The 18703-nt window shown below is 35.8% G+C and overlaps 1 protein-coding gene across 5 annotated transcripts in view; it reads right to left on the bottom strand.

Annotated features, from left to right (window-relative positions):
• Nucleotides 1-18703, bottom strand: part of DMD (dystrophin) — a 1043683-nt gene that overhangs the window by 851954 nt on the left and 173026 nt on the right. For all 5 annotated transcript variants that reach the window (XM_054291254.1, XM_054291257.1, XM_054291256.1 and 2 more), the window contains exon 2: nt 15790-15851. In XM_054291254.1, coding sequence (XP_054147229.1) covers nt 15790-15851 — 62 coding nt within the window. The remainder of the gene's footprint in view (nt 1-15789; nt 15852-18703) is intronic.

Below are 18703 nucleotides of genomic sequence, written 5' to 3'. Positions count from 1 at the left end.
ATGCATCTTCAATCAACTATAAAAACATAATATTAAAAATAAAGTTAACACTAGCTTCCCCCCTTTGGCTAATGGGAAAAACTAACTGAATAGCTTTGTGTGGTATAGAAGGTCAAAATATAGCTTAGGGCTCTGAAGTGTAGAGGTTTTCAAGTGTATTTCCATTATTTTGTGAGGTGTTAATAAAAAGCATCTACTGCAACAACAAACAAAATGTTACAGTCACAGTGTCGCGTAGTTAACCTTTTTTTTTTCTTTAAATCACATTCAACATAGGATTTTTATGTGAAAATGAGAAAAATAATTTTGAAAAGGAAACTTCACCATCCCAGCTTCTCAAGGAGAACAGGAGAACAGTTTGGTGCATTTTCATGCAGAAAGTAATTTCTGCTTTTATGGTTTAACTTTACTCCCTGCAACCACTCTTTGTTTTTCCTTCCACTGATGGATTTTTATGAAGCATTTGGGCATATTTAGTCAAAATTTATACAGTTTATCCATCTTCCATTTCTCTGAAGGAGACAATGGCTTTCCTACATATTTGGGTTGGATATCAGAGAGTGGGGAGATTGCCAGAAATGAGGTGGCATGCAAATGGCTTTGGGGCTGGGCCAGTTGAAGGAGATAAATCACCACACACCAGTTGCTGGCCCAGCCACTTGGTAGCTGGACATTTTGTAGAGATAAATGTATCTGTCCTCTGGGCTTCCCTCCCTCCTAACACACCGAATTCCCTCACTGCCCAAAAGTGTGCTGGATGGGTGTGTTCATCCCTCTGTCACAGATGGAGTCTCAACACAGCCTCCAGCTTTTGGATTACTATTTCTGTGCCTATGAGGGCCATTTTTATGTTATGCTAAATGTGGTGCCATTAATATCTCACTATGGGAAGTGATTGTCATTTCCTGGAAAAAAATAATCTTGAATATTCTAATGCATAATTAGCATGAAATTATTATAAGAGAGTAAAATAAGAATTGCTATTCTGGGCAAACCAAGGGCTCTTCTAGGTTCATACAACTCTGATAGTGGCCTGTTCTCCTTAAGAAAAGAGTATAAGGATAGCACAAGTATAAAATGGCACAGTGCTTCTAAATAATGCCCTAATTTCCATGATTAGAAATTTCCCAAGAAAGCTTCTGTTCCTTAATGCTCAGAAAATTCAGTATGGGCTTAGATTTCTTGTTGATGTAATCTAAATCCAAAAAAAAAAAAAAAAGAAAACATTTTTTAAACTTCATGGAGACATATATGACAGTCACTGTAAACAGCTCTGCGTGGTGAAGTCTCATTCAGGGCATATAAAATGCACAAAGGAAGAAGTAATATAAGTTTTACATATTTAAGTGTTTTTTCTTTATGCAAACAAATATTAAATATCAAATGTCATTCAATCACCTTGCCATCCAGTATGATGAAATCCCTCTTCAAGCTTTGGGTTGTTTCTGTCTGATCTAAATGATTCTGAACCATCAGTAGTTTTGCCACATCCCTTTACCTGATAATCATCAGCTCAATAGAAATTTGCATTCAACCCCACTGCTAGCTTCCCTCTGTTGTGTAAAATGACCTCATTTCTGTCCTTTTCTTACAGTAGCTTTGTGAAACATAAGATCTTTTTAATTGTGTCTTTTTGAAAGAAAAAAAAAATTACAGATACACACTTTTTTGTGTTTCAGTCATACTTATGTATTCATAGAGATTCTTTGGAAGAAGAAGTACAATTACGAGGCATGACTTTGAAAACTATACTGACTCTTCTCCATTATATCAGATGGATCCCCATGTCTAGTAATTTGAAGCATTTCTGGCAGAAAGAGAAATAGACAAACTAGTTTAAAGTATTACCAATATTAGCATCCTCCTCTGGATACAAGGTTGAAATCACAGAGTACTAAACAATTGATGGCTTAAAGTTCATAGTTAAGTGTCTTCTGAACCATTGCTTACTGCAATATTATTTCTATTATAAGAGGTGACTTCTAGTGCCACTGAAATCAAGAGAGATGCTCAGAATCACACTGTGTGAAGGAAGGAATTAAGGCAGAAGGCTTTCTAAGTTCCCTGGCAGTAAGGAATACAGGAAAAAATAGTTTTTTAGTAAGCCATTGCCTAAATTTCTATGAATGCTCCTTCGGAGAGCATGCACAGCCTTCCCTTTCCACTTCCACTTTGCCCCAGACAGTTGTGCAAACCAGAGCTTGATGGCAAGGGACAAAACAAAAACCGCTCTTGGCTTTTAAGGTGATCTGTTTATTTCAGAAACACGCTGTCTGGTGAAAACCAATGACAACCTGATCAAAAAAAAAAAAAAAGAAAGAGGAAATACTTGATTGAGAGATCCATGGCATCCCTAGACCAGCGATCATCACAATTAAGACTAGATGTGGCAGGTCATTTGGAGAGGAGAACATGGGTGGACACAGCCTCCAAAGTGAAATATTGGTATGCAGAGCCCGGTCTGGCTTGCAAAGACCTTGGGATCACTAATTCCCCAAACACCACCCCACCAGTGCCCTCATCCCATTCTCTTGGGCCCCATGGGAGACCCTGAAGCCCTGACTGCTCACTGTCCCTGGTGGCTGAACATGCTGTGGGGATCTGTGGTAGCAGGTCAGCACATGAATATGCCAGTGTAATTTGTGTTTTCATGACTATGAACGCAGTCATCATATTAGGCAAGATGGATGTTTTGTATGATTAAGACATTACTAGTAAGATATATGACAAAACCTGGAATATTGCTCAATGTGATAAAGGATAGTGTAGCTCCAGATGGCTTTTATTAGTTATTATCCAATTAATCCATCAGTTTCTCTGCAAAGTAGTTAAAGGTGCATCATTTTATTGGCCTGCAACACACACCCTTTACAACCTGATCATCTAGCAGCCAGCTATCATCTAGATCCCTGACTTATTTAGTGCTTGTGACCTAGAGGAAAAAATGCTTCACTGATTGCTTTAATTGCAGCTTTCTAGAAACATTTTTTCCTGTTTTCCATGTTTCCATATAATTCTCACTTCATAAGCATATTCTTCAGCTCTAACTGCTGCTAGGAGATGCACCACTTAAACTTTACTCTTTTAATATGGTATACTGGAGTAAATATACATTTGGTACACTATAGGATATAATATAGTATACTAAACTAATATGTGACATTTTATGTATCAAAAATAGTGTGGCCAGCAGGACCAGGGCAGGGATGGCCCCTCTGTACTTGGCACTGGTGAGGTCACTTTCCAAGTACCATGTACAGTTCTGGGCCCCTCACTACAAGAAAGACATTGAGGTATTGGAGCCCAGAGAAGGGCAACAGAGCTGAAGAAGGGTCTGGGGGAGTTGTGCATGTTCATCCTGGAGAAAAGACCTTATTGCTCTCTGAAACTTTTTTTCATGGAATGAGTTGTCAAGCATTGTAACAAGCTGCCCAAGGAAGTGGTGGAGTCACCATCCCTGGAAGTGTTCAGGAAATGACTGGATGTGGCACTAAGTATATAGTCTAGGTGACATGGTGGTGCAAAAAAGATCAAAAGTTGGGCTTTTTCAGCCTTAGTGATTCTATAATTTCTTTCACAGAAATAGGTGACAATACAAACACTAAATTATCCTGAGTAAATAACTGAATAATCAGTACAGACTGCATAGACCCAACTCAAATGCTTGCTTATTTAAGTAGAAATTAAAATATCAAAAAATGTCAAAAGAAACAGGTACTGGGTTCTTTCCCATAGGAAAAAATATGAGAATGAACTGTTTGGATGCTGCTTAACTATTCAAAATCATGAGATGAGATAGTAAACAGCATATCTGATAACCTTATGTAAGGAGATTGTGGTTCACCTTGATAGGTGCATTCCCTTCTTCTTTTGAGTTCCTTCCTCATCTTCTTTTCAGTGTAGCTCCTGTTTCTGACCTTACATATTATCATTTGTCTTGATTTGTTCTACAAGGACACCACTTTAATGCATATTTGTCAGAATTATAGAAAACCTCACTGTCTACAAGCCCTGTGTATTGCCCATAGCTGAATCAAGGCTTGCCTTTCCTTCCTCTGTGCACTCTGACCAGCTGCCTTAAGAATGGCTCCCTTTAAGTTTTATATCTTACGCAAACACAGCATTTAAAAATTCTGTGAGAAGATGATTGAGATATTCTCAGTGCATTTTGCCTGAACTTCCTCAGTCCTTTAGTCATTGCTATGAGGGTGGCAAGACAACCTTTCATCTTTCTAAGTAGGGATTTTTAATGTTTCATGCAGTAATGGAATACAATCCTGTAATGGAACCCTGTTTCTACCTGTGGTGATAAACTGTGTTGCTTACACCTGATTGCATTATATGTCTCATGCCTGAGTTCCTTGTACAAAATGCCAAATGGGCCTTTAGATGATTTTTTTTCCCCAAAGAAAACCAGTTCTTGACTTAAAATGCCAATTTTCATATTATTGTTGACTACAGAGAAAAGGAAAAAAAAAAAAAAGACACATTTGAAAATTGCCATAATATATTTTTTTTATAAATTAAGGACTCAGTTATTAGATAAAAAAACATTCATTGCTTCTTTCATGCACAGACACAGCCTCATAAATTGTTTCATCCTGCAGCCAAAGAATAGGCCAAAAAAAATAATTAAAAAAAGAGAACAGTCTCATTTAACATGTTTTCAGAACAGTGCTTACTTGTGTCTTGGTCAATACTTACAACTTTCAATAGAATTTCAAGTGGAATTACAACTTATTACAATTCATTATTACTATTCTCATTAAGTCATGTCAGGTTTGCTTGTTGGGGCTTTATTTTAATGTAAAGGATATTATTGTTACCAATAGTTTAGGATATAGAGTAAACACGCACACATATATGTATATTTTATATGAACTTATTTTTATATATGTTTAATACTGTACCAGACTGAACAGAAGAAATAACTTGATTCATCCTTTTCCCATAAAATCATAGTTTCAATAGAACCAAGTATATGGGCATACAAAAAGCATCCTGTTTTTAAGTCAGCAATATATGCTCTCACACTAATATTGGCAGGATTTAAATGTGATGGGCTTAAACTGAGAAATCAATCAAACACACAGTGAAAAGCAAATAGAAGAGAAAAATGGCTATCCTGTGCAATAACACCTGTCATGTACATCATTGAAAAAAGTGGAAGTACAGCAAAGTCATTGATATGAGCATCAATATTTAATAAGCCTGGGATACAAAAACACAGGGGAAAAAAGATGTTCCAGAGCAGGGAAAAAAGGACTTTTAAAAAATAACTTTAACAATAATAAAGCCGCTTTAATAATTCCCTAAGCAAAAACCAAATAGGGTGTCTATGTCAATTTTGCCACTGCTGTTGATAAATACCTGCAGCTATCATGTGCAGAGTGACAGGTTTTTTTTTTCCCTTTAGAACTCCCAAACGTAAGGTCAGAGAAACAGTGGAGGAAAGCAGCAATAAAAATTACAGATATTCTTGAACTGTTGGTCCAGAAACATTCCTAAAATCTGATGGAGCCGCTTCCTATGTAAAAGGCAAATATGAAAGGTCCTCTACATACACAGTTATTTGCAACCACTTAAAAATAAAATTATTGTTTCTTAGCAAGATCATCTTTCATAATGTTACTTCTTCATGGTGAGTAAAATATAGTCAATGGTTTAAAGAAATTAACATCAATAGAAGTTGCATTTGATCAAGTTGTAATATCCCATCCATCAGCAGACCCTTTGAAGGAACTGAAAGTCTTTGTACACAATACAGATACCTCAAACCATAATTAAAAAAGGAATACACAAAAATACAACTGCCTACAGGACTGGGGTGGGTCATCTCATCATCACCAACACTGATACATCAACACCCAAAAATGCAATCTCTAACATTGATGTGGTCTGCCCAAATCTAAATACTTTGTGGTTTGAAGAGTTTTCTCAGTTTTGGGTTGCCTGGCAGTTTTATTACCCCTAAGGCATACTTTAAAAAAATGTTTTATGCATTTAAACACATGGGAGGAATTGTCAAACCTCCTGAGATCAAAGACAGACTATAAGAAAGGATATATGTGTGAGAGGCACAAATTGCACCGACTGTCTGAGGCAGAGGGGGTTTAGGGAGGGTACAGAGCATCAGGGGAGGGCAGGAGCCACTGGAGGTCCTACCCCAGGGGTGCAGGTGAGGAGCTGGGCTGGTGACAAGTTTCTCCCTTGCTCTCAGCCCCACTGACTAACAGGATGTGGCACTGACACAAGGACAGATGCTGGATCTGTTTATGTGATGCAGAAAGATCAGGGGAGAGAGATCCACCAGTCCTAAATGTACAAGCTTGCACCTGCTCTTCTACTCCCTACATTGATCCTGAGAGATGCGATTAATCTTTTTCAGATAGGGAGAGTGGTCAATATTATTTGCTTCAGCATCACTAAGGTCCCCTAACATTCAGACAAATGTGGACAATCGCTCAAAAATTGTTTCTTTCTCCTGATTTTATTTTTGAACTTCCAAAATATAATGTGAATCCACTAAAGTCTTATTTGTCTGCATGGAGAGTTTTGCTTTGGAGATTCTGAAGATGATTAGATGTAATAGTAATGAATTCTGAGCACGGAAATGATGATGTCTACTGCCAGCAACAATCATGCAAATTTGTAAATGTTTACAAATTCACAAGCTGACATATGCACCACTGAGACCAATATTGTAGTGCTATATTTAGCTTGTTCCTATTCCTCTCTCAAGATACAGATACAATAATAACTTCAAGTGAAAAATTTTATTTAGATTAATGTATTTTTAACTAAACTGTAACAAAAAAGGATGACAGTTTGAATAGAAATCCAGGAGGTGCAAGGCCAAATGTGAGGAGGAAAAGATGAAAGGTCTCAATAGACATAACTTGATTATTTTTTTCCCTTGGTAAAACATATTACAAATGAAAGTCTAGTGCCCTCTATTGCCAGCAGTGGTGATTACTTTGCTCACTCGGCACATCTGACACATATCAGGGAAGCACTTGCAATTCTACAAGAGTCCATAAAAACAGCAACACAAAGCCAAAAAAATTGAACATAATAAAAATGCATATATTTTAGTCCCCTAATTTTACTCAGAAATTTCAGATTTCATTATGCAATGCTGCATCATCTTAGAAGTCTTTAAAATGCATTCTGTACTCACTCAGACATTTCTAATTGTGAAAGTGTTTTGTCATGCAGATGGTCATTGTTTCAGAAAATACACTTGCACAGGTGTTAGAAGGGGAGTCATTTTTGTGGACAACATTTTAAGCCTTAAAATTTAATTTGGAAAAGTAACATAACCTTTACACATGCAAAAAACCAAAAGATACTGAGAATATCTTCACAATCTTTTGTGGGCCTATTGCAGCAGTGACAGATTTAATTCTCTCTGTCTAATGGGGATTTCCTGCAAGGGCTGCTGCACTCAGGGGCAGGATGTGTGTGGCACCAGAGCTAGGGAATGAGATTGGAGATGGGCATAGTTCTGCTGGAGAAAGAGCCCATTTTCCCCATGGAGAAGCTGCTCCTGAACTGTAGCTACTTTTGAATTTATGCCCACTAAGGCAAAGCAGAGGAAACATGTCAGTGCTTGTACAGTCCTGGGAGCAGACAGAAGGCAGCCTCACTTGCAAGAAAAAGGTCTTTTGAGATACACAGCCAGCAGCCTCAGCTCCACCAAAAGATTTGCAGATAATGAGGTGGAAGGGGAAGTTTCACTTATCATCAAAGTGAAAATTAGTCTGCTCTCCAAAAGCTGTCTTGTTAAACTGCAATCATTTAGACATTTTGGGGGGGGGGAGAAAAAAACCCTGCAATAGGCAAAGTTGTAAAGTCTCCTGTTAATGGGAGAATGTTCTAGAGGAGAAATTTTAGAAAATCCCTTCCCTTCAGGCACACAGAAAAAAAAAATCTTCTCTGTCTGAACATTAATTTAAATAATGCCCTAAAATGCATCCACAACCAATATAGAGATATTTTGATTTGCTTTTTTTTACAAACGTCCATCTTTGTGACTTTGAAGCCAAACCAAAACCTATTTTTCTCCTTCCTAGCTTTTTAGTAAAAGAGTTCTTTTCTCTACCAACAATTTGCAAAGCATCTCCAGCTGTGTGACAGCCACAGTGGGTCATGAGGCTTGGGCTTCTGATGTTACCAAGAACTGGAAAAAAAGATAAATCCTCCCTCTTAAACACCACTTTGCTTTTGTTATGCTGCATTGTGACACCCCACACCTGCTGGTGCTCCTTGCTCTCACAGGAAGTGATAAAAGAAAATCTCTATCCAGCACTCAGGCCCCTACACTGGGCAAAATTAAATATTAACAAATAAATGGATTATTTAGGGGAGATACTTATAGGTATTTTACCACTAATAAGCTAAAAATTTGGTTTTTAAAAAAATTATAAAAAGTCAGTAAGTTAGTAAAACTGAAAGCTTGCATGCAGTTGCTATGTGCAAAATTCAATGAGGATCTTTGCTGTCAAAACTGTGCCTGTTTCTCTTCTTAGTAATGTTCTGTTCATGACAAATTATTTGGTCATATTAAAAAAGCTATAAAAATATATTAATAGATAGCGCAAGTTTCAGAATGAACTTCTAAGTAAAATATGTAGCAGTATTGCCATTTATATTATCTTAAAAAGTACAGTGAAAATATTTTTTGTAAAATTTGCTCCAAGGGTAATTTAAATGAAGCATAATAAATATTTAAATAGCAATTTAATATTTTACTGCATCCTAAGAAAATATGCAGAATATAGAACTAATGGGTTATAGATATAGATATGGATCAATGTAAATTATTCTGAGTATGTGTATTGCCTGATACTTCCTTATGTATTCTGGAGATATCCAGAAAAAAAACAACTTCTTTACACTTAGCAATGCAAATGTGTTTTCTACACTAGGTTTAAACATCATTTGGTTTCAAAAGCTTTTTCTTTAATGATAGAGAATGGAAATGATGGGCCTTTGGTGTGTCCTTGCAAGATGTATTATAAAAAGGTTATTGGCACAAGAAAGTCTGGGATTTTAAAACAGGATGTGTCCCAAGGGTAGTGTTGATCATGCAGAGCTGCAACTCAAAATTAAGAACTATTAAATTTCCATGAGAGCTCTGGTTATTTGCCATGCTGCAGCAAATAATTGGGCTTCCACATTAGGAAGCTGTTCTTTCTCATCACTTTTACTGTAGCACTTAGGCTGGCAACAGACATCAAACAGAGTAATTAGGTACTTAGGATGAATAAATATCCATCATAGTCTCTAACCAACAACAAATACTACCAACAAATATTTTTTTTTAGATTTATCACAAATTATACAATTTTAAGTCTATCAGGTTTTCTGAGAGTTTTCCTTCAAAAGAAAAACAAAATTCTGAGGCTGCTCACAAGGTATTTTTCATGTTTAATTAATGAACTGAGCTAACAGCTACCATACTAATTTTTAATGTGCGAACTTTAATGAACTGATAGAGGTTTTAGCATAGATACAATTTCAAAATTTTACAAACAGTCCATCTTTTGTTTGCCCTAAAATCAATGTTATTAAATGTGATACCTGATCCTCCTTTGCATGTATCTCCAAATTAGTGCTCCTTAGATGAACAGAGCACAAATTTCTTTCTGGTGAAATTCAGCAGAACTCTAATAATCTAATGGCAACCTGGAGCTCAGCAAACTTGTATTTATCTTTTTTTTTTCCAACATTTGGACTGCATTTGTGCAGTCACTAAGTTTTCTGTAAACAGCTAAAGCACCACAGCTATCCAAACAAACTTCTCTGAACTTCTCTACAATGACACAAAGATTTGTTCTGCAAAGCCAGCACTGATGCACCCTCTGGAACTCAGTTCTAAACCTGAAATTCTACAGCACCAGCACACCTTACTGATAGCTTTCATCACCTGGAACAACTAGGGATCTTTTCTGGTCTCACAGACATGCATATGCAACTACTGGTCTGATTCCAGAAAATATAACACATTAGCAGACATCAGTGCAGCTTGAGCACACTGATCAGAATCTCAGAGTATAGGATTTAATTCTAATTTTCCTACCAGTCATCCACTCATCTAAGCAGCTGTCTTAATTTGACATATAGGTTAGCTGTCAAGAAAGCAGTTTGGAGAGAGCTAATATTGAACATTTTAATCAGTGTTTTTGTGATTTGTTGCCGAATTCCATCCCTCCCTTCAGCTCCTCTACTTGGTTATTAATTCTTGTCCAGAAATATGGCTAAAGAAAGATTATTCACAGGGTAAAAACATTTCCATTGAACCAGAATCTTAAAAAAAGTTGACAAATGAGACTATTCTTGTCTTCTCCACAGAATTTCACCCAGTTACTTCCATCCCAGAGTCTGCGCACAGAAATCACCTTTCTGTGAGTCGCTTTTAAAATTTATTTTAATTTGAAGTCATTGAGAGTGACATCATGGAAAACTGAGCAAGTGTGTCAGCAAATGCAGCACTGCAAATTCCTCTACTGGATGTCAGCCTTATGGCAGGGCTGTCTCTCTGGGCCTCAGCTGTTTGACACACTTCCTCAGAAGACCAGCAAACCGTGCATGTGTGTCAGTCATTCCCTGTGACTGATGTGCAGAAGGCACTTCATCCACAATAACAAGAGAACACTAAAGAGTCTTGAATAATGTGTATTTCAGCTTGTCCATGAGCTCAAGAAGGTGAAAAGAACTGAGAACATCACCACACCTGCCATGATATAAGCCACATGCAAACCCTGAGTAATTAAGTTGTTTTAACTGCTGTGCAGTTTGACGAAACCTGTGAGCAATGCCCTCTTATGTGTTCCCTTTATCCCTGCATATAACACTTGACTGAACAATTTAGTTGCTATTCTAAACAATTTCATTATTAAGAGGTGTATTTAATTTTGCTATTATTTACTAGCCACATATATTTTAAATGAAACTGTCAACCTTACTTTTTTTGGCACAGATTGCATCATTACTCTGTTTCTTCATCACACAAGAATGGAATCTAATTCCACAGGCACCACACAAAGAACTACATCAGAATGTTTCCATCTGCCATGAAAAGGTGCCATTTTTCACAACCTAAATTCTCCACAAAAAAGGAGAACTATCAAATGATCTTTGTTTTCCATAAAGCTAAGTAATGCAACATTTAATATCCTATTAATCTCTTTTCATATTCTGATTCTTCAATAGCAAAAGGATGAAAATCCAAGCATGAGTTAAGGTTTAAACCATAAAAATTATCCACTTTTTCCCCGCCCCAAACCTAATATGCTTTATTTTCTGCTACTTGTTCCTACCTACTTAGAGATTAATCATTATAGTGTTTACCTTAAAAAATACACTGTCATATATTATGTCTTCCTTGACACTGTAGTGGAACTTTCTATTCTTTTGTAGCAGAAATGTGGAAAACCTACTTAAACCTCTGAACTTGCAAGTGATTTTATCAACATCTGTTATTTGCTATCATAGATGAAAACACTGAAACCTCCTTCACAAACTATTATGAAACCCACTTACAAGTTAAGCTTTGATTTCAAGCTACCCATAAGGGTATACCCTAAAATTCAAACTGCCAAAGTTTACCATTATTAGCTCATGTTCTCCTCTGTACTAACAAGACGTGTCTACTGCTGACATTAAAGTTGTCAGCAATTTGAGACACTCCATAATTAGGGAACAAAAAATTGTCCATATTTCTTTAGTCAAAGACTTTTACTCTTTTCTTTTTAGGGTTGGGAATTCCTTTTTGTCATTTACCTTTTTTTTTACCTTTTTTTTTTCTGGAATTTTAATGTTTTCCTTATAGAATTAGTTGGTATATACAAGTTCTTTCCTGTATGCAAGTAAAGAGTATTCCCATCTTCAGCAGCCCTTTTTGTTTTGAAGCCTATTATGCAATGAATGAGACAAAATGTGAAGCAACATGAAATCATTTATAATGGGGTACAGGCCCTGTTAAGGTAATTGTTGTGTCTGTTCCCAAGTCTCAGCTGAGAGCTGTCACACTTGCAGGACTGTGACAGATTTGCATTCTCCCAAAACACATAGTTCAGGATTTCAGTTATACCAAATTTTAAAAGTTTGTATCTGAGAAAAGACTGTCATACCCAGGACCAGAAAAATCTCTAGTGGGAGGTCTAATTACAGTTCTATTATTAAAAACTAGGTTATAATACTTTCCTTTAATATCATTATGTGCACTCTGCAGAACTTCATTATTTTATAAATAAACTTCATCTGAGGTCAAAAAAAAAATCTTTCTGAATAAAATGATATTAAATTATTATGTTCCACATTTTAAAAAATGCTTTAAGCTTTAACTTACTGCATGCCATTTAGATGGTAAACCAAGAAGGTTCACTCAAGAAAGTCACACCCCATGTCTGTGATTACAAAAGGGAAAAGAGAGGTCTCTTGGATTACCTTCTCCCATTTCTCTTATACTTTAAATGTACTATTTTATCTCACAAACACTGAAAGCCAACTTTTGGCCCTTCCTACTGAAACTTTGATTTTCTTATAGATGAGTCAAATACTGTAATTTTCAAGGTCCAGATTTTCTGCATAATCCATTTTCTGGCTAGCAAAAGAAGTAAGAGTTAGAGAGAAACCTTTTGAGCAACTGTAGGAGGGACCTGCAAAATTTATTTTCCCCACTTTTTTGATTTAGAGCACCCTACCCAATTTGCTAAAAAAGCCTGAAGAGAGACACAGCCCCACTCACAGCAATTAAAATATTAGTGACATTTTTGCTATCTTTTTCTAGATGCCCTTCCACAGACTTCTTGGTAACACTCCAGAGGTTTTTAAGTTCTGCACATCTCAGACAGAAAACTGTCAGGATTGTGTGGCTGAAAGTTTGTTATGGATTTTGTGCTAGAGATTTGACTCCACAGCTAAGAGGTATCAGACTTCACTGCTAAACTTGAGGCATCTGAGAAATGTAGCTCCACATGATCCATGATGGATGTCACAGTGGGCATGGCCAGAGGAAGGACAACTCTCCTCCCCCACAGCTAAAAAATATATGTGGGTTCTCAACTTATGCTGATGGCACATAAATTAGAAAATTTTTTTTTTGCAATTCTTTACTTCTCATATTTAAAAGCATTATTTGTATTTACATCGCAAGTTATGTGAAACAAATTGCAAATCTGAGTGTTTTGAAAGCTCAGTCCAAGAATAAATGCACTGAGACACAGGTGCTCTAGACACTGAACTTTTAGGAAAATAATGCAGCTCTTTGGGGAGAAATACACTATACACCTAACAAAAATGAAGATTTCGAATATTTAGAAGTGGGTTTTATTTTGACTATATAAAATGGGGGGTTTTGCATATGGAAAGTAGTGGATGAGAGAGAATTACCTAACATAATTTCATTTAAGCCTAAATATTTTACAGTTAATTAGTGACCTGGGTTTCACTTTTCAAAAATAAGAGAAATTATTGATGTCATACACTTCACTGTCTTAATTCCGACCCTTTAGGCTAATCTACTCAAGACAGCACCCCTAGAACTGCATAGGATTGAATAAAAAAAAAATTCTGCAATGAAAGTAATTCATTTAGCACTTTTACAAAGCTAACAATGATGAGAAATCACTAAGAAGCAGTAGCCTGCTAACTGAAATCGATTCCTCAGCTAGAAACAGAGATGGATTTGAACCACTGCAAACAATCAGGAGAAGAGGGATAAACTAGTTTTTACATGGAAATCCACACTCATGTATTGAAGGCCACCTCTCTGAGCTGTTAGAAGAGGGAGAAACACCGTCCTGGGACTATACAGCAAGACCTCCTGAATTTCTGTCCTAAAACCCCCAGAAATAAGTAATTTCTTCAAGATTTAAAGATCAATAGCTTTTTGATAGCTGAAATAAGAACATCCTGTCCAAAAAACCCAGGTCAAGATCCAGGCAAAAAAAAAAAAAACTTAAGTCATAATGTTTAGGGGGTTTTTCTCAGAGCCCAAATGAAGTAGAGAGAGATTAATACTTTTGCAAATATATGTTTACAAATGCATTTGCACATGCAACTAAAAATATTGTTAGAAAACTCAAAGAAAAAGTACCTAAACACCATAAAACTACACTTAATAAAATTAGAACTGGAGGAAAGGCCTCTAGATCATGCAGATGAATGAGTCAAACCTAATATTAAAAGCACATGTTGATAGATATTTTCTAAACCTTTCATAATTCTTGTTATTCTTCTGCAGACTTGGTCCAAGTTTCCTCAGTAATTGCAGCTTTGCTATTCCATAAAACAATCATTTCTGAGAAAACAATGGTCTAGCAGTATTACATTTTCTTTAGATATAGAAGCAAAACAGTTACTCTTCATTTTCCACAACTATTTCTGTGACCATAAAAAGGCCTAACAGGTAATACATTTCAAATTAGGCTATATCAGATGATGGTTGCTGTGGCTACTTATTCATACATGGAAAAGCAAGATTACAAATTATTCGAGCTAAAATCTCACTTTTGCCAGGAAAAATAAAATAATTACATCTTTCACCCTCTATGAAGCACTTCCATTATCACAAAGATATTAAAGTTGCCTTTTTTTCTACAATAATACCATGTTGTGGATTCATTTAATTTGTGATTCAACACAGCTCCCAGAGCTTTCATTTGCTTCATTATTGCCAGCCCAGCTATCTCTCCCCCCACTATTCTGTATGCAGATATTTTACTGCTGTCCTAAACATAGTACTTCAGAGTGTCTTGTAATTCATCATTCTTCAGGACAGTATTTCATCCTGATCCAGTCCTTCAAATTGCTGGACATTTCTGCTGTAAAGATACTGAGCACAAATGGGTGCTAAGTCTCTTGAATCAGTATTAGAAAATGCTCTAGACCACAGAAAAAGCCTATGGCATTCCCTGATGGACTAAACCAGTGCAGGTTTTTCAATATTACGGTGGCTATATTCGGATTATCTTACTCCCTTTTTTAATGAGTAGAATCAGATCAATCAGATCAGATGAGTAGAATCACAATCAAAAACCAGACTAAAGAGAAGATACATCACAGCTACTATTTCATTGCTGTCTATTGCCTGGTAAAATGACAAATGATAGGACTGATTTGTTTTATTATTACTGGCAAAAAAAAAAAAAAAAAAAAAAAGGTCAGCAAATTAATAGCTCAGGCAGAATTTTTCCTGAGTATTAAAGATAAAATCATTATACACTGCCAGGAGAGCATGCTTTAAACAAATTAGCTATTTGGTCTTATTTTTCCTCACTCCAATTATGATCTACCATTCTAAAAAATAACTATATCAAAACATATTAAAATTTACTTTCATAATTTGTTAACTGGATTACACCTCTTATCTCTGACCTTGCTCTTCTCCAATCCATCCAGTTTTATTAAAGATGCAGTTGCAATTAGAAACAAGAACAGACAAGTCTAATAGAGGAAGCTCCTTTGTACATTAGAAACAAAACAGAGAAATCCAACAAAGAGTAATGCAGGTGCATCACTAGTTTGAGAAAAAGTGAATTAAATTGAGGCAGAGAACACCTTAAGAAAAGGATGGCTTCCTACATTTCAATCACTGCTGAAGTCAAACAAATAAAGCTTGAGCACTTTTTCTAATAAATCTATCAACTGCCTTCAGCAATATCTGAGACTTGGAACTGTTATATTGAAAACTAAGCTTCACTGTAGGAATATCAGGTTTCTTTGGTTTTTTTTTTTTAATAACAAAAGCTATTTTCATCAATAAGTAAATAAATATATTACCTTAGCAAACTGTGCATTTATCCATTTTGTGAAAGTTTTCTTTTGAACATCTTCCCGTTCATCTGCCAGAGAAAAGGAAAGTACTTCATTAGAATTATTCAAAAAAATAATTCAATATTATTGATTAATGTTTCAGTTATGGTTTATTGTAAATTACTAATAATACTTCAAATACAGGCAGGAATTTATTTTTTTTTTAAATTGCATCAACACATTCTGAAGGTCTACAGATCCCCTTCATAGCCAGGGTCTATATCCCCAGTTCAGTTGACCTATCCTGTGGTTTCTTTTCTCCTGGAAAAGAACATACTGCAGTAGGATCTGAAACACCCCATTCTAATTTTTAATTTCAGAGAGGTATAAAAAACCACAAACATGTCATCTGATGGTTTTGTCATCAGAAAACTCTTCTACAGTAGAAATGTACTTGAAATAACATTATATCCTTCTCCTCAAATCGCTTGAGGAAGTGAAACCTGAAACCCAAAATAGCTCTCCATTGGCAGCCCCTGATGTGCCTTATGCCTTTTTTAACTTGCAACTATTTACCTGTCACAAATTGTTATCTATTTTTCCTCCAGTGGAAAAAGAAAAAAACAAAAACAAACCCACACATATATTTGTTCAGCCATACATGAAATTCTTTTTCAATTCTTTAATATCAAATCTTTATAGAGGGAGATTATTTATTTTAGGCCTTGAGTTCTCTATCTAAGTTATAAGTACAATCTTGATACTGAATGAAACTGGACAAATAAAGGTAAAGTTCTGATGTATTTTATACAGGTTGAAAGAGAAAAATTATTTCAAACTACAATTTGTAGGCATTTGCTCAAAAAGATCTATTAGGCATCATCCCTGAAAAATAAAGGACAGATTTCTTTGCTTGGCAAAATAAAATCAACCTCAACGAGAACTGAAGGGCATATGTGGAAAAAGGGTGCAGAATGCTTATACTAAAATAAAGTTCATCCAATGCAGCCTTTTGGTTTGCAGTAAAATTCTCTACACTTCTCAAATAAAAAAGGATATTAAATTCTCTTCTGAAATGTATAGCAATTAATAACATTAATGGATTCAGCTAAATGTGAGTGGCAGGTATAGACAAGCTAGAAGAGAAATGCATGGCATTATTAATGTACTTTGCTTTCCCTCCCTCCACCTGTCCAAAGATACAAGTCAAGAGAAATCTTTTTGATACAAATGTATCTTTTGTTCTTAAAACCTCTATATCATTTTAAACACACCTTTATTACCAGAATGTTTTCCAGTTTCGAAGATACAATATACTCATAAAAAAAAATACTAGTTTGCAAAGTTACTACAGCATTATAAAGAGGTACTGCATACTTGAAGGAGCATATTCTGAGTTCAGAGGATCTTGAACAAACAAAAAAAAATGACAATAGTACAAGTAGAAACTTCTGTCACTAATATATACGAATATTTGCTACAATAAACTTTCTAGAATTCTATTGCTATCTATCCCAAATAATGCTGTCAGTTAATCCTTTGGCTGAAAGTAATACTTGAATATTTAAGAGACTCATCTAAAAGCAACAGCATGTGAAGAAAATGCATGCTTTTGGTAATACATGATGCTAAAGCTGTTAAAAATTTATTTTTCCCCACAAGCAACAGTTCTTTCTGTGTGACGGTAAGTTGTTTATTATAAGAGTTTTGTTTCCTTCTAGCCTCATGCAGTGCACAGAAGATGAGAGAAGAAAGATACATTTTGTTGGTAGAAGATAAATTTTCAGTCTGATATTATATTACAAAATTCTTCAGCAACTTCATATAAAATATTACACATAAATAGCAGCTTCTGTTTAATCATCTCTGCTAAAACTGCCAAATGCAAATGGGTTCGAAGAATAATGTGGCATTTAGCAAGGGAAAGGAAAAAGAGAAAAAAATCACCTTTTTCAAACTGTTCAAACAAGTATATGTGATATTTTGCAGGGAAAAGGAAAGAGACAAAAATGCCTCGTTAAACTGTTCAAACTTCTGCTTTTCCACCCCAGACAGCTGCAATAGCATATTTAGTAGCAGAGTGGCTTGTTTGTTTTAGGGCTTTATGTTTGTTTGTCTGTTTTCCCATAAAGATATATGCAAGTTAATTGCTAGTCACTAATTATTCATGTCCACTGTGCTAATAAAATCCAGGGTTCTCCTGAGAAAAATGAGAGTCAACCCCACAAACTGAATGTTTGAAACTTCTTCAAAGTCCAGGCAATGCTCTGCTACTCTGTAAACACAAACCTATTCCACTGCTGTTATCTTTATACAGAGATCACTGCAAGCACTTTCATCTCTAGGTGCTTGCTCTGACAAGTTTATACCACAACAATTTGTTACTCACAGCCTCGTAACCTAAAAATGAATCAATCTTTTGGTTATGCATGGCATGATTTCCCCATTGTAAACAGGATTTTTACAAAGAGATGTTCTCTTAGCCCAGATTTATGGATTGAATGCTCCATGTGGAAGCTGAATGACATTTATCTAGGTGCTGCAGAAACGTGCCAAGAACACTCCTCTGCCACTTTCATAATGCTGGGTTGATAAGAAATCCTTCAGCAGTGAGCCAGTGAATGTCCTTGGAGGTGCTTTACTGTGAGACAAGAATAATCAAATGGCCAGGCCAGGTAATTCCTTCACCTGTTCAAAGAGTAATATGGTATGTTTATTTCTTTTCTTTCAAGCTGAAAGAATTGCAGAATAGTGTACTGTCTTCAGGTTAGATTTAAACACTGCATGGATACTGAATTCCTTTATTGCAATAACAATGGGATCCCTTCCCACAGCAAAAATGCTTTTCTCAAATTGATGGTCTTTGAACAGATTAGGCTTAACCTCATTTTCTGTAGGTTATCAACTCAGAAAACAAATGCTCTGAGGTCTACAAAACCCT

The sequence above is a fragment of the Melozone crissalis genome, unplaced genomic scaffold (genome assembly GCF_028551555.1).
Source record: "Melozone crissalis strain CALT ecotype California unplaced genomic scaffold, PUWL_Pcris_2 ptg000090l_1, whole genome shotgun sequence".
NCBI classification, from domain to species: domain Eukaryota; kingdom Metazoa; phylum Chordata; class Aves; order Passeriformes; family Passerellidae; genus Melozone; species Melozone crissalis.
This window is presented reverse-complemented; position numbering and strand designations above follow the sequence as displayed.